Source organism: Falco naumanni, chromosome 3 (genome assembly GCF_017639655.2).
Source record: "Falco naumanni isolate bFalNau1 chromosome 3, bFalNau1.pat, whole genome shotgun sequence".
In the NCBI taxonomy this organism is placed as follows: Eukaryota; Metazoa; Chordata; class Aves; order Falconiformes; family Falconidae; genus Falco; species Falco naumanni.
In genome coordinates, this window is record NC_054056.1 from 5,032,525 (window position 1) to 5,057,852 (window position 25,328).

The 25,328-nt window shown below is 46.3% G+C and overlaps 1 protein-coding gene across 5 annotated transcripts; it reads right to left on the reverse strand.

Moving 5' to 3' along the window:
* Positions 1 to 1,161: 1,161 nt before the first annotated feature.
* KPNA6 (karyopherin subunit alpha 6) lies at positions 1,162 to 23,616 on the reverse strand. Of its 5 annotated transcripts, none has more exons than XM_040587752.1 (14): positions 23,502 to 23,616; positions 11,277 to 11,410; positions 10,438 to 10,533; positions 10,038 to 10,137; positions 9,639 to 9,733; positions 8,438 to 8,569; positions 8,122 to 8,210; positions 7,004 to 7,103; positions 5,806 to 5,969; positions 4,908 to 4,986; positions 4,689 to 4,814; positions 3,959 to 4,086; positions 3,286 to 3,464; positions 1,162 to 2,270 (listed from the first exon to the last, which is right to left on the reverse strand). In XM_040587752.1, exons 1-14 carry the CDS (start codon positions 23,503 to 23,505, stop codon positions 2,086 to 2,088), a joined length of 1,611 nt encoding a protein of 536 aa, XP_040443686.1. In that variant the 5' UTR covers positions 23,506 to 23,616; the 3' UTR covers positions 1,162 to 2,085. The 5 variants fall into 5 exon arrangements, with proteins under 5 accessions (XP_040443686.1, XP_040443682.1, XP_040443683.1 ...); XM_040587748.1 differs by having other exon boundaries at positions 11,184 to 11,410; XM_040587749.1 differs by lacking the exon at positions 23,502 to 23,616 and adding an exon at positions 15,149 to 15,294 and having other exon boundaries at positions 11,184 to 11,410.
* Between the last annotated feature and the right edge of the window lie 1,712 nt (positions 23,617 to 25,328).

The following is a 25,328-nucleotide window of genomic DNA, read 5'->3' on the forward strand; positions in this document are numbered from 1 at the left end:
CGGGGAGACGCGGCCACCGCGGCGGGCGGCCCTGCGGACTGCAGCTCCCGGCGTGCCCCGCGCGGCGGGCGGCCCTGGGGACTACAGCTCCCGGCGTGCCCCGCGCAGGGAAGCCCCGCCCCCCCGCCCAGCGCAGCCGAGCCCGAGGCCGCAGAGACCCCCAGCGACCCCCGGCCCGGCCCCACAAAGGCCCCCAGAGACCCCCGGCCCAGCCCCACAAACCCCCGCCAGCCCGGACCCCTTCTCCCCAGAAATCCCTGCCAGCCTGGCCCCGTTCATGCTGGCAACCCCTGGCCCAGCCCCACAGAGCCCCAGCCCCGCCCCACAGAACCCTGCCGCCTCAGGCCTACGAAGACCCCCAGCCCTGCCCCACAGCTCCCCTCCGGCCCATCCCTGTCACCCCCGAGTGACACTCAACCTGAATCCAGAGATCCCTGCCAGCCTGTCCCAGTTCCCCTTGGAGCCCCCCGACCCAGCCTGGGCCTACAGAGACCCCCAGCCCTGCCCCAGAGACCCCCCAACCCAGTCCATGAGCCCCCCGCCGTAGACAGCCCTCGGTTTACTGCACAGATGTAGTTTATTCATTTCACAATAAGGACTCCCCAAACGCGAGCTGCGGCCCCTCACGTTGCCCCCACGGGCACGGCCTTGCCCCCTGCCACGGCCGGCTCGCTCCCACACCCCACAAGTGTTTTTGCTCTCCCCAGCCTGGTGTGTCAGCCTTTGCGCCATGAAGTCTCAGCTAAGTGACTCCAGCCTGGCAGAGGTGTTTGACAGCTCTACGGTGGCTGATACAGTACGTGAGTAAACAAAGGAAAAGAAGCAGGACCACCAGTGAGTCGGGGCCGTCGCTTCCAGGTGTGCCCACCTCACAGCGCTCTATTTACATAAATTACAGAAATTTCATATATATTTTTCTCTGAAGCCCAATTAGACAAATATCTACCTATATATAATATAAAAAATACAGAGATTTAACTTTTTTTTTTGAAGTAAAATGTACATGATCCGACTGTGAGCAGGAGGTAAACCTGAAAACTCAGGCCTGTTGCTACTGAAGTTAATACCACACACTGCTGTCAAGTGTAGCTACATCCTCTTCCTCCAACCCATAAAATGATCCACCCCAACCCAAGTCAGAAAAAAAAAAAAACCACCCCAGAAGTCAAAACATGTTTTCATGGAAAAAAAAATACAATATTTCAAGTAAAGATGAAGATGGGTTTTCACCATTTCAACAGTTCTGTGACGTCAGTCAGTAGCAATGCAAACAAAGCCTGTGCAACAGCAGCTGTGCTTCCCATTTCAAAAACCACTCAAGCATCCTGCCCTCTTCATAGTTACCATCTTTGGGGTCTTGTTGCCTTTTTTTTTTTTTTATTTTCTCCTTGTAAATACCACTAGCAGTTCTTCAAAAAAACAAAACAAAACCAAAAAAAAAAATCTAGACAAAGGGAAGAAGCCTTCCCCCCAGAAAAATATTCCCAGGAGTGGGAGAACTTCTCATTTCTCTGTCCATTTACAGTATATTTCAGGGGAACTTGGCCCAGGTTCAACAGGACTGTCCGCTGAAGGAGGGGCGCAGAAAGGCCAGGGCTAAGCTTTGCTCTTGGCAAATTAGAGTCTTTAATAAAGAGTAACATGTGCAAAAAAATTAAATAGATCAACCCAGGTTTCCAGAATTATTGTTGTCAGAATGCTTACTTTCTATGTGTGTTCTTACCCAACCCGATGCTGGAATCTCAATTAAGTACCCAAGGTAAGAAGTGACATTTGGAAGAGATCACCACAAAGAAAAAAATAACCCAAGAGGTGCAGTCTGTTACCTCAGTGTCCTTCCTCCACCCAGATGCCAGCTTTAAAGACACGTATGCAGCAGCAAAAAGAAAAGTGTAAGAACATCCCCTTCTCTTCATGAGGACAAAGCACTGTTGCTAGTTGTTTGAAGGAAGAAGAGTTTTCTAACAGGTGGAGTGGGTGCTCAGCCTTCCATTTGCGAGGAGGGGATGGGACGATCAGCTGCTCCCAGTTGCTTTCTGGCAAGGTTGTGGTGTTCTTCCCCCCCCTCCCCACCCCCCGGGCACATTATAGCTGGAAACCTTCCATGGGGGCTTCAGGTTGCTGGAAGATGAATTGCTGCTGGTTCTCATCTACCTGGGGAGCTAAAGCGGAGTCATCCTCTACTCCAAAGTAGTGCTCAATCAAGTCAAAGGCCTTCTGGTAGATCTCTTGGTTCTCGTGGCTCTGTAGGAACTCTATCTTATCCAAACCTTGGAGGGGGAAAAAAAAAAAAAGTGGAATGCAATGAAACAAGGAGATCTTGATATTTGCACTGTCCCACATCCATCCTCCCACCCTTGCCCCCGTTCACTGCAAGAACCTTTGTGTTAAGATTTGCATTTTTTTGAGCAGCACTGACATCTAAAGCTAACTATTCCAAAGCTGCTTGGGATTTCATCTGTATCAGGCAGCGTTAATGTCTTTTTCAATAGTAGGTTTTGCTGACACAGCTAAAGCAGATGTGCTCCCAGCTCCCTGCTGGAGCCTGAATGAGATTGCCGTGAAATTAAAACAACTGGCCCTCAACAGTTCGGTAGTTACAGGGGGTAGGGAGGAGAAGGAAGCAGAGCCAGTTCCAGTAGCCTCCAGCAGAAGGGCAGCAACAGCTTTAGCTGTCCTAATTAAATTCTCTGCCGAACAGAAAGCACCCAAGCACAATATACTCTCAAGAATTTCAAGAATTATTCTTACTGGGAGAATCAGGACACACAATGTAAGAGTCAGTGAGAGGGCAAATCAGACACTGGCAGCATACAGGGAGTTTCAGACCAAAATAGGAACTGCTCCTCAATGCATTAAGAGCAGGACAAAAAAACCCACCAAATTAAGGCACTCCAGGGAAAGCTGAGTCCCTCTGGATTTTTACTATACATCTACAGTGTAGAACTGGGTACAGTTAGAGCAATCTTAGACCCAGAAGTGTCACTTTTACTTAGCTCAGCTTATTTCTGATTAATACTCCCAACTGGTGCAAGCCACAATTATCAGCTTGGCCTCCAGGTCTAGGAAGCTGGGATCAGAAGTATGACAGTTTTTACTTCCAGGTATTTTTGTCCTACACCCAATCGTTAAGAGTCTAAAAAAACAAGATTATTGGAGCAAATACTGGCTAGTTTGGAATATATTGGATCCCTTAACACAGCAGAAAAGCAACCAAAAAAAACCTGTCAATACATCCTGTGGCATTCAAGGTCAATAGCACCAAGGCCACCAGCCACAACCTACCATAGGCCTCCTCGATCAGGCTACAGTACGGGTTGATGCCTGTCCCACTCTGGTTGGCCTCCTGCTCTCCAAGCCTCAGTATGTTCTCCAGGCCGTTCAATGCCACCTGAACAATCTTGGAGTCCATGACAGTCAGCAGATCACAAAGAGGCTTGATACAACCCAAGTTTACCAAGTATCTGAAGAGAGAGGACCAAAACCATACACTTGTTCAGGACCTGGCAAGCATCACCTCTGCTCAGTTAGCAAAAGCAAGGGAAACGAGTCAAAGTACAATGAAGTTAACGTATATATTTGCTGTTCTGCAAGGTTAATTCTTAGCCATTTATTTGCATTTGTATACACACCCCCTCTTCTAAGAAACCTGCTAACTCCCTTTGAAATCCAGGTGCTACTCAAATTAAGTTTAAGCTGTCATCAAGTTTGGACATTTAGCCTAGTTAAGATAACTAAGGGGTGTGGGGGGGAGAGAAAGTAGTCTGGACTGGCTTATCCTTATTCAGAAGGAAGCTACGGTTTACAACACAGTATACAATCCAGCTACAGCTTTGCCTGTGTCTCAGCTGCTCTCCTGGAGATTCTCCAGATAACTCCCTTTAATTGTCTTGCAGTTCCCATAAAGACAAGGCTACCATAGCTAGAGTTTTCCCCTAAGAGCAGCCACAGGGAGTACCTGATCTGTTCGGGAGTTCCTCCTGACGTTGCGTTTGTAATGGCCCATGCTGCCTCTTTCCTCGTGCGGAATTCTGCTTTCTGCAAGATTTCTATCAGTACGGGGAAAATGTTTGCATCTATGACTGCCTGGGGAAGAAAAAAAAAAAAAAGTAGTAAGAAGTTGAATTGGCAACATGGTTTCTAAAGGGCTATTAACAACCTGAAAGAAACCTCTACTTCCATTTTCCAATGTAAAAGAACTTTTCAAGCCATACCCTTCAGCTATTCCTCCATTTCATCCCTCAGCCAAATCCTATTAATGCTAGATGTTCAGTTCCTTAACTGGCACAGCGGACAATCCCTATTATTGCATCAATACTGTAGGAGTGCTTTCATCACTTATCTGCCTTTGTATGTAGGTCATTAAAAGGATAATTAAAACTCCACAAGCTCCAGCTTTTCAAAGGGGTATCTCTAATTGAGCATGGAGAAACAGGGGCTGGATCTCCTCTTATTCCATCGATCCAACCTGTGGGACTCATTTCAGGCTAGTCCTTCATGGTACAATTAGCAAGCTTTTTTTAGCTCTTGTTTGGCAGATGGCTGGGAGCAGCAAATTTGCAAATTACTGCAGAGTAAGAGATAGGAACAAAACCAGCTTCTAAGTGTCAGATCAGAAAAAAGTTGCAAATTCTTAATGCCAAGCTTGGAACGTGGGATCATGACAGGTGAGCTGGAGAAGACTGTACCTGTATTTGTGCTCTGTTTCCCGCTGTGATGTTGGATATAGTCCAGCAGGCTTCTTTCCTGATAGACTCCTTGGGGCTACTTAATAAATGAAGGAGACAAGGCAGAGCTGAACAATTCAGAATCACCTTTTGAGAAAAGAAAGCAGAAGTGAGATCACCGGTCTCTGGTACAGAGGTGATGGGCACTACATTGCCCTGAAGGACAGCCGTGTCCCTCACCTGGGTCTGGATGTCATCCCCTGTCACGATGTTGCCAACTGCTCGCAGAGCTGGGGAGGCCACTTTGTAGTCGTTGTGCCTGCAGGGAAAATGGTGCAAGGACACAAACACAACTATTACATCACACGCACCTGGATATTTAGAAGATTCTCTCCCCGGTATCTCCTGCATTATTTACTTAGAATTCCATCCCCTGGCATATAGAAACATACACCAAGTTGGCCGTATTGCCACTGGATAAGCAGACTGAAAATGAAGGTGCAATACAGACAGTTTTCATCCTTTACGTGCCAATTCCATCACCATCACCTTCAGCTTAATTACAGATCTTACCTTTTACATATCCCTCCTGAACAAAGATGTTAACCCCATGACAACACCCAGAATTTTTCAGTAGAATCTTGGAAGCAAGTATCTTACAGTTCTACCAGTTCTGAAGATGCTAAAGAGAAGAGGCTCCATTCAAACTGCACACAGCAAACATTTTTGTCCAAATTTCCAAACAGATATCAGAGAAACAAAGCCAAGCTGACTCTTGCTAGACATTATTCTTGCCATTTTCGATTTGCCTAGTAACTAGGCTTCCATAAGCACATTTGAAGTTTGAAAGCACAGGACACTCTGGAGTCCTCTCTCCTTTCACAGACTAGAAGTCTCAGTCTGATTTCTCTTCAATAAGTTCTTCCAGGCATTTCTCTCAGAAAGAAAAGCCAGTAAACTCCAGCTCTCAGCCTGCTTCAGGCCCTGTACTGCTCCAAAGTCAGCTCAGGCACCCATCACCTGGATCCTGCGCACATGAGAGGTGTGAAGAGTGCTTTGATGGGTTTTGATATGAACCCATGCTCAGCCACACGCTTCCCAGTCTCACCGGGCTGAAGCAACAAGACAAGGTACTTACATTAACAGCTCCACCAGCCGCCGACACACTCCCGAGTCAATAACTGCTTGAATTTTCTCATTGGGGCCATCTGATAAGTAGGAAAGAGCCCAGCATGCATCTGCCAGCAAGTCAGAGTCACTGTTGAATAATAATCGGGACAACACTGGCAGGCACGGAGATACCTACAACAACAACAACCAGCCCAGAAGGTTAATCACATCCTGTCAAGGACCACCACATCTGCATGCAAACACCACACGGTTATGCTGACTAGCAAGATAAGCCCTGGATGTCCACAGCTGCCCTCCCCAAAGTCAGCAGCTTCCTTGTTGGTTCACGTACCTCATAATCACAGTGTCTAAAGTTACCTCCACAGCCTTATTGCTAAACTAAAATTACACTGGTTCCTCCAGGACCAAGTCTAGACTCCTGAGACGAGTGCTACTGTGCATGCTGCCATTTGGAAGCTCCTTACATGTCTTATGTAAGAGTACTGCTCCATTTCTTATTCTTAATAACCCTAAATAGCTCAGCATTCAGAGCAACAGCCATCAACAGCTACACCTCCGAGTACTTCAATAATTTAGATGTGGTTTTATATTCACACTCAATTCAGATGTCATCCCTCACCACAGGCTTCCCAGCTTTGACACTCAAGCTTTCACTTAAAAAAAAAAAAAAGTGAAAGCACATTGATCTTAAAACATTTTTGTTCTACCAAAGAAGGATGAGACACCTGAAAGGCCAGCAGAACCTTTTGTTAGTGCTAGTAGAACACCAGGAAAGGGAAAGAGGAAAGCTACCACAGCTCCCATGTAGCTACAGGAGTCCTGTTTTGTAGCATTTAGAGGTCTCAGAATCAAGTTTTCAGTCACAATTCGAGCAAAGTCTCAAAAATGCAGAGTTCCTAAAAAAAGCGTTTAGAAAAGCCCACAGCGTGTGTATGCTACCTTGCAGGGAAGCCTGGGCTTGCCCCTTATTTGAGGGGTCCAGCTGATGGGCTGCCAACAGAGAATTTTCAGCAGAAAGGCTGGCAGAAAATCAAACAGGCACTCAAACATCTGCTGAACAGTGCCATCGAGCTCAGGAGGAAAAGCCTCACCCTGTTCCCTCCCAGAATGACTTACAGAAGTCCAACAGCCAAAAATAATTTAGACAAACAGCTTAACTGAGGATCTCCCCATCACCTGTCTGCCAACAAGGGATTTATTCTCACCTTATCAAACTCAGGTGGTGGACTCTTTCCTCTGCACAAGTTTGACAAGGCCCAGACAGCATTTCGTGTCATTGTCAACCTGGTGGACTTCGTAAGGAGCCTAAAGAGACAGTTACCATGAATTATAATCCTTCATGCAGAAGCCAGCAAGGAAATCAAAAGAACAAAAACTAGTATGATTTTAAGGAAGTCAAACCACTATTCCACTGGCTGTAGCTCAAGCTATGCTGCTTGTCACTTGAACCTCTCAGTAAGCAAGAAGAGAAGTGACATGCAACTACTTCTTCGGATAAATAGCTATTATTCCTAACAATGTCAAGTGACACGGGTCAGAAGGCAAGCTCCACATTAGACAAGTTGCAGAAGGAAGGGCAAGTTAGTCAAGTGCAGTTCCAAGTTCAAGTTCAGCCCAGGCAGACACTCACACCCGTATGTGAGGTCGGACAGTCCTCACTAGAGACCGACTGACACAAACTACGGTCTCTCAGCTCCCACGAGGACAGCAAGTCCTGTGGGCTGAGGACTTCAGTCAACAATCACTGCTGACAGGTGACTGACAGAAGTAGCAGTACAAGCCACGGCATTTGTGACAAAGCATCAGTTTGCCAGGGACAGGATAAAGTCAAGATGGATTCTTTCCAGAGCAACCAGAGCACATGCCTGACAGCCAGATCTTCTGACTACGGTGGGTATGCACCACACCGGAGCTGCAGAGGCAAGGTGGGGTACAGAGACCTGTGCCTTTTCCTCAGCCCTAGAGGAGCCCACTCAGACAAGCACCTGGAATCCGTAGCACAAGCACAAAGAGCAGGCACCTGGAGGGACACGCAGTGAAAACAGCAAGTCCGGTGACTTCAGAAAGACAAGCGCGCTGCAACAGCACCCGCTTCAGATTCAGAGCGGTGTAAAGGTTTGTGAGAAGGCATGTTATCTACCAAGTCCCACGCTATCGATCAGATCCTTGTCTGAACTGCCAGTTTATCTGGTACCAATGGTTTGATTCCCAGTGATCACCACCACACATTGCTAGGGAATCTATTCGCCCAGCTCAAATATTGCTCTGCTGTAGTACAGTGGGACTTCAAGAACTGTATTGGCAAGTATTCATGGCTACTCACATTAATAAGGGAGGAAGAATAGCGCAGTTAAGGACATAATCTCTACAGACAGAGCTGTCTCCAGCAATGTTCCCCAATGCCCAGACAGCCTGGAAGGAAACAGCAACAGTTTTAGCATTCACGCAGTTTCTGAACAGAGGAAGAAAGGGTAGTGTGCTAAGAAAGCATTTTCCTGTAATTCCAGTCAAACAATGCTTCAATTTGTGGTCTGGAGCCAGCTGTTAGACACTGGTCACTCATTTTAAACACTGAGTTTTTACTATGTGCAAGCCACTGTGTTTCTCTCCCTAACCCCAAAGTAGGAAATGAACCTTACCTGTTCTTGAACATCCTCAAAGTCAGAGTTTAACAGCTCTATAAATATAGGAACTGCCCCAGCCTCAATTACTATTTTTGTTTGTTGAGAAGTTCCTGATGCAATATTCGTCAATGCCCACGCTGCTTCAAACTGAAACAAGCAAATAAGTGACAAAAATAAGAATAAATCCTGATTTCACAAAATATATGCCATTAAATTTCGGTTATAATTCTTTCAACTTCTACTAAAAGGTTGTGAAAGAAAGAAAGCATACCACAACAGAACACCTCAATACTCAAAGGAAAAGGAAAGGATTTTATTTTATTGAGCAATACAAAAGCCACATCTGCTAAACGCCTTCTCAGAGGCTATAGCTTATCAAAGGATTAGCAAGTGAAGGCATCACCAGTCACACCACATCATTTCACCTACACAAGCATTTTCCAGCAAGAAAAGTGAAGCCACGTAGCCCATAAACACATGTGGAGTAGAAAGTTTTCTATACCTAGTGCAGACTAGCCAGTTCTAGCCCACCCTCTCATCTGGCCAGCACCACAAAGATGCCTTGAGTTCAAGTGAAGCTGAGCAGCAAGCTCCCTGCTTTTGCCACTCGGGTTTAAAAAGAGATTTCCATTCAGTTCTTCTTGAAAGCCCCTACAATCCATGGCCTTGGGCCAGAAAAGAGGAAGAAAGATGAAGGCAGTCATCAACTCAGATCAAATTCCATGTATGGAAGTATCTTTAACCCCTACAAAGTAACTATAGTTATTACCAAGCTGGAAGGAATCTCAAGAAGCCATCTAGTCTGTCCCTCTGCCCCACGGCAGGATCAGCACTACCTAACCCATTTCCAACAGACTCTTAGTTTGTATTTAAAAGTCTCCAATAATGGAGGTTTTTTCCTCACAGAATTTCTTCCTACACATTTATTCCATGGCTCCACTACCTCCCAGCAGAAATATCAGACACAGGAAGGCCAAATTCTTTTCCGCTGCAGCTGAACTATGTTGGTTTTGCCAGCATTCTTTCAAGAATTTAAGAGTAATTTATAATTTCCTTTTTTGCCTAAGCCTTACATTCTCTCCTATACATCATATAAACTGTGTCTTTTAGATTTAAGACATCACTTTTCCCTGAGAGCACCTGTGGGTTCATGTTGCTAAGCTGCGAAGGTTAAACAGCTACATGCCATGAAGAATTCATAACACATTTCCTTTACCTGTAGTGTGCAATTTTCACTTCTTTTCAGGAATTCGACAAATCTGTCCACCACTCCCTGAGTGTTTATCACTTCATCTATCGGAGGATTTGGCTCTGAAACAGCAAGGCAGCATCAAAACTGTATATAGGTCTAATGCAGGGGAATAACAAGCATGAACTATTACTGAATTGAATGATCTCAAGCTGTACTGAGTTCAGCAGGACAAGTCTCCGGAATCACTTTCTGTACAATTCATACAACTGTAAATCATTAGCAATATAATAGATCATCAAGTTTCTAGATTTCATTTTCTTGCCCCAAGCTCAAAGCTGCCAAACTTCTGTATAATACATGTGCAAAAATGCTTGCAAAAGAAAAGCTACATCAGATCCCATGGCAGGGATAAGTTCTTTTTACCTTTGGAGAGCAACTTCCTGAATTTCTGAGTAGTTGCTAGCTGTAGATCAGGGTCATCTGAGAAAAGCATCTCTACCATCTCTCTCGTGATCACTCCCTCCTGAAAAGATGCAAAGGGGGACAGAACAATGGTTCCATTTCACACAGAGATTATTTAAGGCATCACAGTCACAACAGCCTACTGTGATTTTTGTGCTTAGCTAGTAATACAAAGGTTCAAAATTTGAGATTACAGCACACTATTTACTTCCTGGCAAACCTCTCCAGTTCACGGTAGTAATATTTCCAACATTCCCAAAAGCAAGAACTAAAAAAAAACCACTGAAGTTTGTCAGCTCTATGCAGTCCACAGTATTAAGTCTATCCGAAGGCACAATTGCAACAAGGAAAGGCACCTTACCCCACATGTTGTGGAACTAACATAAGAATCCACAAGGAGACTATCAAACATGGAGGCATCTTCATTGATCAACTCCACATTTCTTCTTTTAAAGAGCTAGTGGGGAACAAAACACAGGAGTCATTATTAGAAAGCAATGACAAACAGTCTTCAAAACTAGACATTCCTGTTCCTCAAACAAGATACAGTCAGCTTGACTGAACGCAACCTGAATAGGGAAGCGGTCATTAATAACAGCTCTGCACTCTGAAGACTAGTTTGGCATACAAACCCCAATAATAAAACACGCCAAGTCTTGCCCTCAGATATGCAAATGCACAAGTCACCGAGACACTGGTACAAGCAAGTGCAGAATTTGACCTAACAAGTTAGGGAAACTGGGGAGAAGGCAGCTTGTAGATGGTACACTAACAGAGCAAGTATTTAGTCTGAGCCACACACATCACCTGGAAATCACCTCTTACTTTCATAGCCCTCCAAGCCAAAAAAATCAGCTCAGAATTAAGAAATATATGCAGCCCATACTTTCACTTGCTCTTCCTGCTTCTCAAGGAAATAACCCCATCCGCCAATTAATCCAAAAAACCCCTTGAAAAACAAGGATCTGTGAATAAAAACCTCCAGTACCCCAAGGACAAAGCACTTGGAGAGCTCTTGATGTGAGCTACACTCTGTACTAGGTACAAAGAAAAAGAGAAAAGCAAGATCTGAGTTAGAACAGGAAAACAAGAGGACTGCCAACGAACCTTATTGCACAGATCCTTGAAGATTCCAGTTTGGCAGCAGCACAATCCTGGTTGTGTTAAGGCTGTACACAAGCTAGTCAAGATGACAGTTACCTGTTGCTCTCGTTTCTGTTTGCGCAGCTGAATTCCTTCCTCTTCTCTTCTCCGACGCATTTCCTCAGGATTTAGGGCTTTGTTCTTGTAACTCTTCATTCGATAGTTATCCTTCGCAGGACTCGCCATGGTTTCTGTGAAGAGGAAGAAAAACCCCATCTGTTTCAGATTTCTTGTCACTCTGCTCCTTTACCCACACGTCCTTTCTGACAAGGAAGCCTGTGCACACGAAGCAGCATGGAACAGCCAGATTAAACAAACTTACTTGCAAGAGCTGGTCTCTAACACTTAAGTAGAAGCTTCAAGTTGGAATATGATCCTAACCTTAGCTCCTGTGATATACTGTTAAGGCAAAAGTGTTACGAAGTTTCTAGGAAGCAAAAGAATAGATTTACTGTTCCAAAAGGAACCTGGATTCAACTTTGTAATACTGAGCACGTTACCCAGGTGAAAGGTGTCTATTCCAAGAGCCTCACTGTCCTCAGGAGGGGTGTAACTAAATTCTACTTTGTTTTTAGTAGAAATTTCCCTTGTATCATCACAGCATAAACCACACCCTGATTTTTTCTCCCCAAGTTTCAGAGGTGCACGGTGCATGAATGGCAAAAATACAACAGAACTCACAGCAAACTAAGGCCTCGATTTTACAGTAACAATAAGAATGCTGCAAAAAGCAAAGCTGTCCATAACATATAGGCCACGTCTGTCCCACCAGGTTACTGCAAGTGTGCAGTACCTGACCTACTTATTTTGCTGCTTCATATCTGACTAATGCAGTACTTCAAACTGGATTACTTGTGTACTTGCCTCCTAGTCAGGGAAGTGACACTCCACTATTTGGCACAGTTAAAGGCAACCAAGGCCAAGCAGTAACCTGAGCACAGAAGGATATAAATTCCTCAAGCTGCATCTAGCTGTAATCCACTGTTTCAACCACATCCACTCCTTTTCTACATCTTTCCAAACTCTTCCTTTTTCCCCGTTTATGACACAGATTATTTGCATAATACCTGTGCCTTTCTCAGGGCACTAAGGAAGCAACCATGATACACAACAGAGTGCTCAGTAACCTTGAGAGCAACTTACTCCTCTGCAGAAGTCTGCTGGCCACTATCTTTGTTTTCTTCCAACTGCTAAGGGCAGGTGTTAGAAGTGTCCTGTGGAAGTATGCAGTACTACATCCTTACCTCTCCTCTTTCAAGCTTTAAGCACTCCTCAGCCACATTGCTTACAAAAAGTTTCAGGCTGACTTATCAATTGCCTCCAGCCATTCTGGAGTCCTTCCAAGATCAGCTGGAGAAGTTTCAGACCTTACCGCCCTCCTACCAAGAAAGCCCACAGCCAAGCCAAAGAAAAAAAACCTGACACATACAGTGTACAAATATCCAACATTTCATGGCCATGGAAAGAGGAAACAACTAGGAAAAACCCCCCATATTTTAACAGGAGAGCAAAAAAAAAAAACAACTTCCAGTTCTACTGTTTCCCCAAAACAGCTAAAAAGACACCAAGCATTGTGGAAAAAAAAGGCTATTTCACAGCATCTGCTTCCTAAGAGGGCAATCTCTTCCCTAGCCAAAACATCAAGAGGACATTCTTCTGAAAAGCAACGGATCGCGAAAAAACTCCACCAAACCCCAAGTTCCTCTGGTGATTTACACTGTAATAGAGAGGCATGTCCCTGGCAAACAGCCCTGACCCCACGCTGCTCAGAGTTGTGAAACAGTTTTGAAGCTCATCAGCCAACAGCTGCACCCAAAGACAACGCCAGGCTTGAAGAGGTGCAGCATGATGGGTTGCAAGTTTATTGGCACCTCTGAAGCTAAAAACAAACCACCAACCTCAACTCTTCGGCAGTAAAAGCTGTATTCCAGTGCCAGGTTAGAAAGTCTTTTTCAGTAACTTGCTTAGGGCAAAGTAGCCAGAAGTTGTAAGAAAAAAGGACTACATCATGCTGAGCACCACTAAAGAAAAGGCATAGAGCCTCAAAACTGATTGTAGGGTTGAAGCAATCAACTTACAATAGGTCTTGCAAAATCTTGAGCCTTACAGAAGTTTACCTTTCTTAAATACTCCATTTTATAAGGTCTGTCCTCAATAAAGCCAAAGCAAGAAACCTACTCACACTACACTACACACGGCAGATGGACTGTACCTGACAGCCTTACTATGAAGCCTCTATTAAACCATTAATTTTTTTCCTGAGTTCATTTCTCATGAATTTCAGAGGAAGAGCTGGCCTGTCTCTAAAGGCATTTGACAGTACTTTCCAAAAGACCATTTACATGGCAAAGTGCAGAGACTGAAGATCACAGGAACTATGCAACTGCTCCCACTCATCCATCCCTCTTCCCAGCAGCACTGTATGGCAAGACTGAAGAATTTTTAAATTCTTTTTAACTGGAAAGCAGTTAATTCAGAAGACAGAAGATTTAAAAAAATCTACAGGCTTTAAATGCTTATATCTGATTTTACAGTAGCAAGGTGTGTCATCTACGGATACATTTTAATTCAGAAAGTGTATTTAACTAGCACTGTTATGTCACTGTATTCATATTACTACCCAACGCTAATGGCTGATACAGCCACACAAAAGAGTTGCTATCTTAATTCTGAAGATTACAACAGAATCCCTAACAAAGACAAATTAGTTACCTCCCTTTGGAAAGTGAAGCCTCCAATTCAAAGGTAGTTTTTAAAGAAAAGGAAGACAAAAAAGTGATTAAATGACTTAACAGTATACACAGGATTTCCAGCCAGTTAGTCATATAAATAGCTAAGTGACACATGACAGTTCAGCTGCCTCTAAACTTGCACAACCCCACTCAGCTGGGCACACCCTGGACCCTGCTCTGGGTGTCCAGAAAAGAGCCAGAGACACTCAGACATGCTGCAAAGTCTCAGAGCACATTCAGCACGCTCATCAGCTTGTGTGGTTTAAGGATTTGTATTTCCAGAGCATCAAGAACACTGCTATACTGCAGGGAAGCCCCAGATACAACTAGCCCCTGAAGAGGGATTTTTCACATCAGCTGTGTAACAGCACATCACTGTGCAACGGTCTCTCTGGCACTTAATTTCCTATTTTCTCTTGCGCACATTTCTCTTTTCAGATGATTTCCATTGACTTTTTCCAGTCCATCATCTGTGTCAATACTTTAATGACATCAGAATGCTAATTTGCGATATTACACCCCATTTCCATGGCAATGGATCAATGTCACAAATGCAGGATTATGACTTCACAGTGAACTCAGCAGATGCTGTAGGCACCACGGACTGCAACAAGCCCAAACACATGAAACAAAACAGACAGCAGGATGCCAGGCACGTACGAATTCTTTACTCGTAGTGTTTTGGTACAAAACATCTAGCTCATCCAGTGTATCTGCAAGTCGCGCTTTGTTATTAACTATTAAATTCTATCAGTGTGAATACCCGCAGAACAATCCCACTAAACCAGACTATTGGAGTAACCCAGACTGTCAGGTTAGGGAAAGCAATCACCTGCTCAGACACGAGTGATGCACAGAAGATACTCAAAGACACAGATTTTTCACATTGCACCTGAGAAGTTTCACTTTTACAGAAAAGCCCTTGACTGTAAAGTGGCAGTGGAAACTTAACTAGAGCAAGTTTCTTTAACTGCTCTAAAGTTTTAGCTGCTGCATTTAGGCAGCTCTGATTTTAACCTCTACAAAATGCTGTACTACTGGGACAGCACCTTGCATTGCACTTCTTCTAGGAGAGTTTTTTCTTCTTTAAGAACGAGCTAAGCCCTGCCTTAAATCAAGATAGTATCAGCTCACACCCTAGAATTACAAAATTGTTCTGATGTTGTTCCAGCCAGAACTCCAGGGCTCCAAGCTTACCTGCAGCACACTCCAAGGAAGCTGGGCAACAAGGCTTTTTCCTTCTATACCGCAGCAGCTCACCCGGAGCAATTTGCGCAGCCTGCAGCTGCTCCCGGTCCCCCTTTTTCCCCCCAAGACCACACCAAACAGACTGCACACCAGATAAACCGTTCTGGCAGTGCCTGCAGCCTGCTCACCACTTATCTCTCCCCAGAAGCCACCCCCCTGACCATCCTCCTGGCACGACAGGTACAGGTACCCGTTCATGTGATGGGGAAAGGCTGCAGGCACCCAAGCACGGGTGCCTGAGGAGGCACAGTGCTGTGAGCCCATCTAACAACTTGCTGAAGAAAGGGGACAGGCTTACTGCCCATCTTCCAAATACTTCAGTACATGGTAATGCAAGAGGGGCATGCAGGCATTTGGACAGTATGGCCAGACACCACAGGCCCAGCATTGTCCCTTCACAGCAGGCACAAAACCGTATTTTCACCCCCAGAGCAAGCTAAGCTCAACCCTGTCTGCCCAGGTGCCTGCCTGCGTGGGAGCAGGACTGTTGCAAGGGCCAGAGCTTGCCCTGTTCTACTAGAATATCAGCACAGCATGAATATATTGTTAGAAAAGAAAGGAAAACAACAAGAATTAGGACAGAATTAGAATGAGGCACGCCCTCCACCAGTGGAAACAGTAACATAGCTTTTCCAAAAACAGCAAAAGCTAGTCCAGCTACTTCAGTTTCGGGGCCTTGCTTATTATACTTCATTCCTACCATTCTAGCCTCCTGCTGCAAGAGACAGCTTAGTTTTCTAGGAATCTGTTTTTCTCCAAGTCCAGCATCCCTTTGATTACCCTGGAACAGGACAATCTGTACCTTTTCCTTTTTCACTGGTCAATTAGAACAGACTACTCCAAGTCCCTTTGAAGCACCCGTGCTCCCTCAGCAGTATATTGCCATCCCTGACCACTGCTTACAGAGGGGCTCTGGGCGTGCATCACACTTACCTCAGCCCCTTCGATTCACCTTCCCTAGGGCAGAGTTAAAAAATGCAGAGGTAAAAGCTTGTACTGTGTTAAAAAACTGACTCTGCAGAGCTGTGAACCCATTTCTTCCCAACACCTCTGCAGACCAAACGCTTCCACAAATCTACAGGAGTTTTAACACTGTTTCCAAATAGGAAGAACACTTGAGTATCTGCTGTTTACAACAAAACCTCACAGAGTTCACTCAAGAAAACAGTGAACTTAAGACTTGCAAGACTGACTCGATTTAAAATAGCACTTCTGACCGAGCCTGGTCTGCTCTAGGAATCCCCTGACCTCACACGGTACCCCAAGCCACTGCCTTTTGTACCCAAGTATCTCCCTGCATTAGTGAACTTTATTCACAGTAGCTCCACAGAAAAAAAAAAAGTGACAGTATTTGCATCTCAGTAGTTCTCCTATCGAGCATCCAAGCTCTGCACCTTGAATCAGATCTGCCAACTATTAGCCCCAAGATGCCAAATCAGGCATTAAATTCAGTGCTAACATGAGACATTAAATAGAGTAAGGATTATCAGCCTGCATACATAAAGATTTATTTCTATATCCTGAACACATAACAGCAGGTAACCCTGGCTCTGAAGGACAAATTTTAAAATCCATTTGTACATGTCTGATGATTTACTTTAATAAAGCATAGCTGTGTAAAGCTTTGCTCAGGCACCTCAGAGGCCAGGCAGACATAAAGCTCACTAAAAAACAAAACACTTGCAAGTCTTGGATCAGAGGCTCTGTCCCAAGGAAAACAGCAGCAATTGGAAAACTTGGCAGAATGGCCAAAAGGGAACATGTACTGTCAGAAATTTTTTAGCTACGCAAGTGGCTCTGCAGGGTGACATGCTCAAGGGAAGTCTGTAACTCGTTTAGTGACGGCCCATGAAGCCACTACCCGCCCAGCTGCAAACGAGAACTGAGATTGAAGCAGCATCTCCATCATCCTGAGCCAGAAAGAGAGACAAGGCAAGTATCAGACAAGTAACTCTGCTCACTATGAACTAGGCATGAGTAAATGGCCATGATCACCTCCCAAGGTCATTTCAGAACATGAAGCAATTAGCTGCCTTTCCAGGTCCATATTAAGTGCACATGTAAGCCCAAGACTGGTACATCTTTCAGGACTGAAAGCATCGATGAGTTAAAACACAGTTTTATAACTTGTTTTAGAAGACTGTTTGCCTACATCCTCAAAACTCACACTACTAAAAGCCCACATGAAACCAATCAACTTCCCCATTATTCTTTCTTAGTCTCCCCAGAGAAAAAAATTGCCTAAGTGGGATTTTAAAGCCACTATGAGATCATGCCTCCTAGCATACAGCACTCCTTTGGCATACACACTAAGAAGTCCCCATGCCAACAATTACTGAATGCTAACACCTTTGGAATCAAATTATTAATAAAAATCAGTCCATTAAAGCCAAAGCAAGGCTTTATTAGGCTTTTTTTTATTATTTTTTTTTAATTTATGCTGGGAATGACTTCAGGTGTTCCGTGAGCTGAGAATCCTCTTACAAGAGCTACAGAAACAAACTTATGGATGAAGCTTAACTGAACAATATCTTTACAATTCCTTGTGCAAAGGAAACCTCCTCAGGACATGGAAGAAACTTGGCTCCTGTTTTGTTGGCAATGGTTGGTCTCACTGAGGGGAAAAAAAAAATCCTCCAGCTGTCATGTAAACCAAAGAATTACTAGTACAGTTGCCACACTCATACTGAATGACCATGAGGTATTTACCACTTTAAAGAAAGGGAAAACAGTGTGAAAGTTTAACTTTGAAGGCTCAGCAGAGCACTTAAATCCTGTAAGCATCCATGTAAAAGCCAACACACGCCACAGTAGTTCAGCCAGAAAACTAATTCCAGGGTCATTACTGCCACGCCAAGATTATAACGGCTTCTTAATGTTACTGGATCAGAAACCCACCCTTGCTTCTTTCCAGATGACACTCTACCCATTTCTCCGCATTACCAAAAGCATTTATTTCATACGTTTTTCTCTGCTGCTGATTGAAGCCTCCAAGCTGAGTCACTGCAGGGACTCACACATCTAAATCAGGACTTGTGCTGCTGAGTCAGACCGAAGTGGCAGAGCAGAGAAACAGTTACGCTGACAGATCTGACAAGGCCTTTTTTAAGCCAAAACACCCTTTCACAAAGGTAATCTTCATAAGATATCTATTACAGCGCTGTTGCTGGGCATAAGACACATACCTAAGGCAAAGCCCGGCCAGCCAGGAAGACTGACAGCCACGTGTTTGGAGCGGAGAAGGGTAGCAGAATTATGCAAGTGTAAATGAATACACTTGATGAACTCCATCAGCACTGCTCTGCCAATTAGTGCCCACTGGGTACATTTCAAAGCTTCCCAGCCCTGAGCAAGCGCTGGGCCAAATGACCTCCAAAGGCCCCTTCCAACCTTAGTTTTCACTGTGACAGTATAAACTTCGTCAATCACAATTAACCCACCCCTAAATTTGTCAGTAGTAGCAAGACACGCTCAGTGAACTCTGTTTCATTTGACTGGCCTTACTGACTATATTCTTTGGGGTTTTCCTACCCAGCAGGAAGCTTCTCCATTTCACATACCTACCTGAAAACCCAGAGGAACCTCCCATCTCCTCCTGCCTCCCCGTCTGCACAGGCTCCGAGCTAACCATATATTCCTACAGCATCATACTCCTGCTGCAAGAAAAATCTACTAGCAGCACAGGAATGGTTACCACTCTTTGCTGCCCTTGGTGTCTCCTCATTTTCTCAGAGTCACCAAGTTGCATGGAGAGAGAGAGATAAACCACATCACCTTCATATAAGTCACCACCACCCCGTGCCAGGGTGCCAAGGAGGTTCAGAAACGGGAAAAGGAAAAACAGGAGTTTTCCACAACAGTCACCAGGACAGTAAGCTCGGTAGGTGTCTTTCTCTGCAGGGTCTGTGTTCAACAAAATGCCTGTGCGTTCAACACTGTGCCCTTCAGGAACAGAAGGCAGCTGAAGCAAACTGATTTAGTAGTAGTAGATATCAGAGAAGTTTGGATCACACAAAGAAAATTAACCTTACCTTAGAAGTAACTTAGGAGTACTTAGAAGTGTTAAATCAGAGGTGTAAGAGTCTAGTCACCTCCCCAACAATGTTAAAAACTCCATGTGATACTCAAGCTATCTCAAATTACAGTAACTGAGGCATTTCTTTAAAAAAAAAAAATAAATAATCAAAGCATTTGTGATATTTTTGGCTCTGAGGAGGAGGGGCCTGTAAGAATATGCTGATCATCTTCTGAGGCTGCACACAAGTCAGTGGGAAGTGGACATCAGGCTGACTACAGGTTATTGCTTCATGAACCCACATTTCTCCAGAAGGCTTGATAGTTAACACTCATAACTCAAAAAACACTTGTTATTTCTGCAGTCAGCTACCCAATACAGCTCACACGAACACACTGACAGTGAAACGCTAGAAACGATTCAGCGTTCAGGTACTGCATGTCAGTTTTGAACATAGTTTCTTATTGCTATCATCTACTTACAACTGAAAAGAAAATCTCTGGCCACTTCTGCATTCACCTTCTCATTGACTCTTTGTCAAACTATCACCAAAGCTGCTGCTTTAAGTGGAAAAAACCCAAACCTTCAATGCAAGAGACAACTAAACAGTATTAGGCATTTCTGAAGTGTTTCAAACTCCAAAGTGTCTCTCTTCATCTAGCCAAGTATATCAATGTTAATCACCGGTTTCCTCGTAAAGAGCGTCACTTTATTATTAGCAATGCTTACGTGAATTTTGTTCCTTCCATCTCCCACTGGTGAAGGAGTTCCTTAACTTAGAGAACAGAAACAAAAATTCTTCAGAAACTCAGATACGTAATGCATTTTACAGCACTCTATAGACGTATCTTCAGTCAATTCTTACGAGCTTAAGAACTCGCTTTGCAAGATAGCATAAAGATTCGTCCTGACAGAAACTACAGATATGGACCTATTAATATCTCTAGAGGATTCTCTTCCAGAAAGTGTCCAGGACAACTTTATGATTTCAGTTGAAACTACGGAAAGAGAAGCTTAAATAATCTGTCCTTCTTACATACTAATTAAATGAAGTTAATTATAATAAATACATAAAAGTAGTTGAATTACCTGTACAGACTGTATAAAAAAGACAGCTCTGAACTGCTACCAGAAATTAGCCAAGAACAGATGCTTATACTGAACGTGTCACTTGATAGTTTTGCAGTGAAGAAAAAAACAAATCAGTTCATTTGTTCAGAAGACAGCAGAGGGACAAGGAAGCTAAACAGTTGTGCCTACAGAAGAACCACTACCTAAGAAGCCCTGTCAAATAAACAGCAACACAAGACAATCCCTCTACAGCCCTGGAATTACCCCAGCTGCTGTTAAACCCTGGCAAAGTGGCCAAGTTCTGTCATCCTGTCACTTGTGCAGGTCTATTTTGCACGTTCACTCTGCTGCTTTTATATTCTTACACAAGTTATTTGGGCGTTTACTGCAAATAAGCACACGCAGAGCCAGTTCTCTTTCAGAGCAGTCTTAAACCCAGCCCGCCACCATCCTCTGGCCAGGCACTTCGCACAGAGTACACGCTGTGCTAGTAAAACGCTTATCCATGCAGCTATTTGGCTCTCTAGTGCAGCAGCCACCATTGGCTTGTTCCCTTCTGGTTTAGCTACCAAAAGCCAGTGATGTGATATCACTACTGGAATGTGCAACAGCTTCGCTGATGGTGCTGGCTGTGGCGGGGGAAGGGAAAAGCAAAAAATCTCTCTGGGGAAAATTAACAGTCCTACAGCACACTCGTCCTTCACTAGGGTCAGTCTGAGATTAGGTTTCCTTTTAGGTTATCCATCGCTGATGTAGAGAGAACCCACCTATTCCTCGGTTCAGGTCTCGATACACATTAATTTCAATTCTACCTCCTCCTGATCTTTTCAGCCCTCCCAAAAAGAACGGTTTGGGGGCTTTAAGTCCTCTTCCACCTGATTTACACATTCTGAGGCATTCAGATTTCCTGAAGAGTGGACTGATCAAGTACAACAGTCTGTCACCTGAGGTCAGAGAGTCCTTTGTAAAAGTTAAAACAGGGATTAAATCCTCAACTAAGTCAACTCACACTTGACCTGTGAGAGTTATAGGAGGTTAAAAACAACCAGAAATAGTCAGAGACAATTACAAAGGGCTATAAAAATCCAACAACCTCATCCTTCCCAACATGTGCTTTGCTCCAGAAACAAACAATACTGTCTGATTTGCTAAGCAAATTTGAGTTTATCTGGACTTCACTAACACAACAGTTTAAAGCTGAAAGGCTGAAGGCAGTAGTACTTTCACTATTACACTATTTTAATGATCAAGCTCCCCTTCACAAAGTTCATGTTTGCTCTCCTGAACACAAGCAAACAAAGCAAAATAGCCAAAAAAACTAAATTCATTAGCCACAAAAGTTTTATTAAGAATCAAGCATTACATACTTCTCCACAGGCTAAACAGCACTATAAAAGCATTTAAACACATCATTTGCATAGCAAACGAAGAATGAACTGATGAGCATTTCTAACAACACAGGCAAGACCAATATCACAACTACTTAGGAACACTGTGGCACTCTCAGCCTGCACCATAGAAGAAGGGGGGGTAACGATGTTGCACTGCCATCATTTAGTCCTATTAACCTAAAGCAATGAAAAAGCAGTCTCAGTTTATTTTAAAAGTCAAGAAAAAGTTACATTAGGATAATTCAAATGAAGGGGAGTATTAAATTCTTGCTGTCAGAAAAACACCTGCTTCAAATTCCAAGAAGCAATGGGGAGGCAGTGGTGGGAAGCTCCTTTGCATGGACATCCTCAGCTCCAGATAACACAGACCGTTTTCAGACGTTGACCGAAAGGCCCAAGGACATTTTTCTACTCAAAGTTGCCAGGCAAGATTTTACATCTCAAGCTATAAATTAAGTTTTAAAAACCGTTCTGGACTGGGAGGTGCTGCAGCCATAGACTTGCAACGAGCAACTTTTCCCAGAACATCACAGGAGGGATTTGAAGATGGCAGGAGAGTGTCTGATGAGATCATTTTGATCAAGCTGGACCCTACCCCAAAGGTCATTTTTAAGACTTTCAAAGGCAAGTCTGGTTAAAAGACAATATTGCAGGTGAAGATGAGGAAGACCCTAATGCTTAGTTCTCAGAAGATTTTTACTCTGCTCTGTAGAGAATATGCCTGGCTTTCCCATTCACCTCATCCATTCAAATCCTGTCTTACCACTTGAAGCCTCAAGAAAAAAGAAAAAGTCACCTCTCCTCCCCAGGCAGGGAGCTTCAATTTCAGGCTTTGCTGAAAGCGACAAGAGCCCACTGCTATTAAAATACTTTTTGAAGGACAATACTCCTTCAACGTAGATTTCATTGTCGCTAACAGAGAGAGCTACCTGCTCCTTCTCTGAAGTATATTTAATGGTATTGCCTACAAAGATGCAAACTCCTCTACTATGCTTCTTTCCTGCATGGTGTCAGGAGACGTGTCTGCTTACATTGCCCACGGGGACGTGCCACACGGGGACAGCCTCCCTAAGCTTGACACCGCTGCTGAAGTTTTATTTCGTGAAAGCTACAATGGCCGAGGTCCTGGTGGGTTATTACAACGGTGGACAGGTGTGTCGGACCACACTGGCACGAGGTCCTAAACTCTTTCAAACTTCAGGATTTAATTGACACAAAGACCGGGGATGTGACAGCACATCACACACTGACGAAGCTCCAGGTGCAGCAGCTCCTCTCCACCACCGCCACCGCCGGAGGCTTTTACCTTGGGGCCTGCAGCAGAAACAGCCCCCGACACCCAGCAACCCGATTACTGCCGCATTAATTACCCACCCAGACCCCCCTACCCCAGCCCGGGGCAGCCCAAGGCCCGAGCTGCCGGTCACCGAGCGGCTGACAGCGCTGCCTAAGGCGGGCAACAGCCCCCCCCGGCAGCCCCCTACCCCGGCGGCCTGGCCCTGGGGGCGGCCCCCGCCCCGAGCCCCCCTCAGCGGGAGCCCCCCGCGGGCCAGGCCGCGGGCAGCCGGCTCCGAGGGCCCTGCGCGGGGAAGGCCCCGCCGCGCCGGGATGACTCAGCGGCAGGGCCCGCAGCCCCCCGCCCCGCCAGGCCGCCCCGCCGCCGCTGAGGGGAGGCGCCCGGGGCTCCCGGTGCGGGACGCGGGCGGCGCCAGGACGGGCCGGCCCCGCTCCGCTGCCCCGGCCGGCCCCTCCCCCGCGCCCCGCTCCCCGCGCCCCCCGCCCGCTGTCCTGCAGCCCCGACCGGCGGAACCGCGCCCGCCCTCACCCATCGCGGCTCCTCAGGCGGCGGCTCCTGAGCTGCGGCGGCCACAATATGGCGGGCCCGGAGAGGGAGGGCGAGCGGCGCGGACGGCGGCCGGAGCGGGACAAACCTCCCTCGCGCGGCGGGGCCCCGCCCCTCAGATGGGCGGGGCAGGCGGGGCGGGGCGGGGCGCTCCCCACGGGCGGCTGCGGTGCTCGGGCGCCCCCAGCGGGCGGGGGCGGCGCGGCCGGGACGGCGCCCGTGTTCGCTCCTGTCCCCTCGTGTCTCCTCGTGTGTCCTGTCCCCTCGTGTCCCCTCGTCTCGTGCCCTGTGCCCTCGTGTCCCATCACCTGGTGTCCTGTCCTGCCCCTTCGTGTCCCACCCCTCATCCCCATCCCCTCATGTCCCCTCTTGACCCATCACCTGGTGCCCCATCCCTCCTGTCCTGTCCCTTTGTGTCCCACCCCTCATCCCTGTCCTTTCATGTCCCCTTGTGTCTCATCACCTTGTGCCCTGTCCCCTTGTGTCCCATTGCTTCATGCCCTGTCCCCTCCCTCACCTCCTGTCCCCTCATGTTCCATCACCTGGTGGGTGTCCTGTCCCTCCTGTGCTGTCCCCTCGTGTCCCACACCTCACTCCCTGTCCCCTCATGTCCCCTTGTGTCCTATTGCCTTGTGCCCTGTCCCTTCGTGTCCTGTCCTGCCGTGTCCCCTCTCACCCCACGACCCCCCATGGCGAACACACCGTAGCATGGGTTTTGAACACAAAACTGCTCTAAGATCTCCTTTTATTACAAAGTTCGTCCCCAACCCGTGTCCTTGGCAGCGCTGTGGCTCTGGGGCCAGCGGTGGTGGGTGCAGGGACCGTCAGGCGGTGCGAGGCCGGCCTCTGCCTCCCATGGCGATGAATGCGTCAATGGGGACGTGGGGCAGCGTCAGGCAGTGGCTGCCAGGGCATCGCTGCAGCTGCCTGTGGGGAGGGAACAGTGTGAGGTCAGTGACATGGCACAGCACGGCATGGCACGAGCCAGCATGGCCTGGCACGGCACTGTCTGATATGGCGTGGCATGGCGCAGCATGGCACAGCACAGCACAGCATGGCGTGGCACAGCATAGCCTGGCACTATCCGATATGGTATGGCACTGTCTGATATGGCACAGCATGGCACGGCAAAGCATAGCATGGCATGGTGTGAGCCAGCATGGCCTGGAACAGCGTGGCCTGGCACAGCACAGCATGGTACTGTCTGATATGGCATGGCATGGCACAGCATGGTATGGCACTCTCTGATATGGCACAGCATGGCACGGCACAGCATGAGCCAGTATGGCACAGCACTGTCTGATATGACATGGCATGGCACAGCATGGCCTGGCACAACACAGCATGGCACTCTCTGATATGGCATGGCACAGTGCAGCACGGCATGCTACAGCATGAGCCAGCACGGCATGGCACAGCATGGCCTGGCATAGCATGGTATGGCGCTGTCTGATATGGCATGGCATGGCACAGCATGAGCCAGCATGGCACGGCACAGCATGGCACACGGCACTGTCTGATATGACATGGCATGGTGCAGCACAGCACAGCGTGGTGTGGCACGGCACAGTATGGCCTGGCACAGCACAGCATGGCACTGTCTGATATAGCATGGCATTGTGCAGTACAGCATGGTGTGGCACGGCACAGTATGGCCTGGCACAGCACAGCATGGCACTGTCTGATATGGCATGGCATGGCATGGCACAGCATGAGGCAGCATGGCACGGCATTGTCTGATATGACATGGCATGGTGCAGTACAGCATGGCGTGGCATGGCACAGCATGGCATGGCACAGCGAGGCACG

Coding starts and splice junctions, on each gene's coding strand:
- KPNA6 (XM_040587748.1), bottom strand. Junction 8,570..9,638: donor GTGAAAATTGCACACTACAG/GTAAAGGAAATG, acceptor TGCTTGTTTCAG/TTTGAAGCAGCGTGGGCATT. Junction 7,104..8,121: donor ATTCTTCCTCCCTTATTAAT/GTGAGTAGCCAT, acceptor CTGTCTCTTTAG/GCTCCTTACGAAGTCCACCA.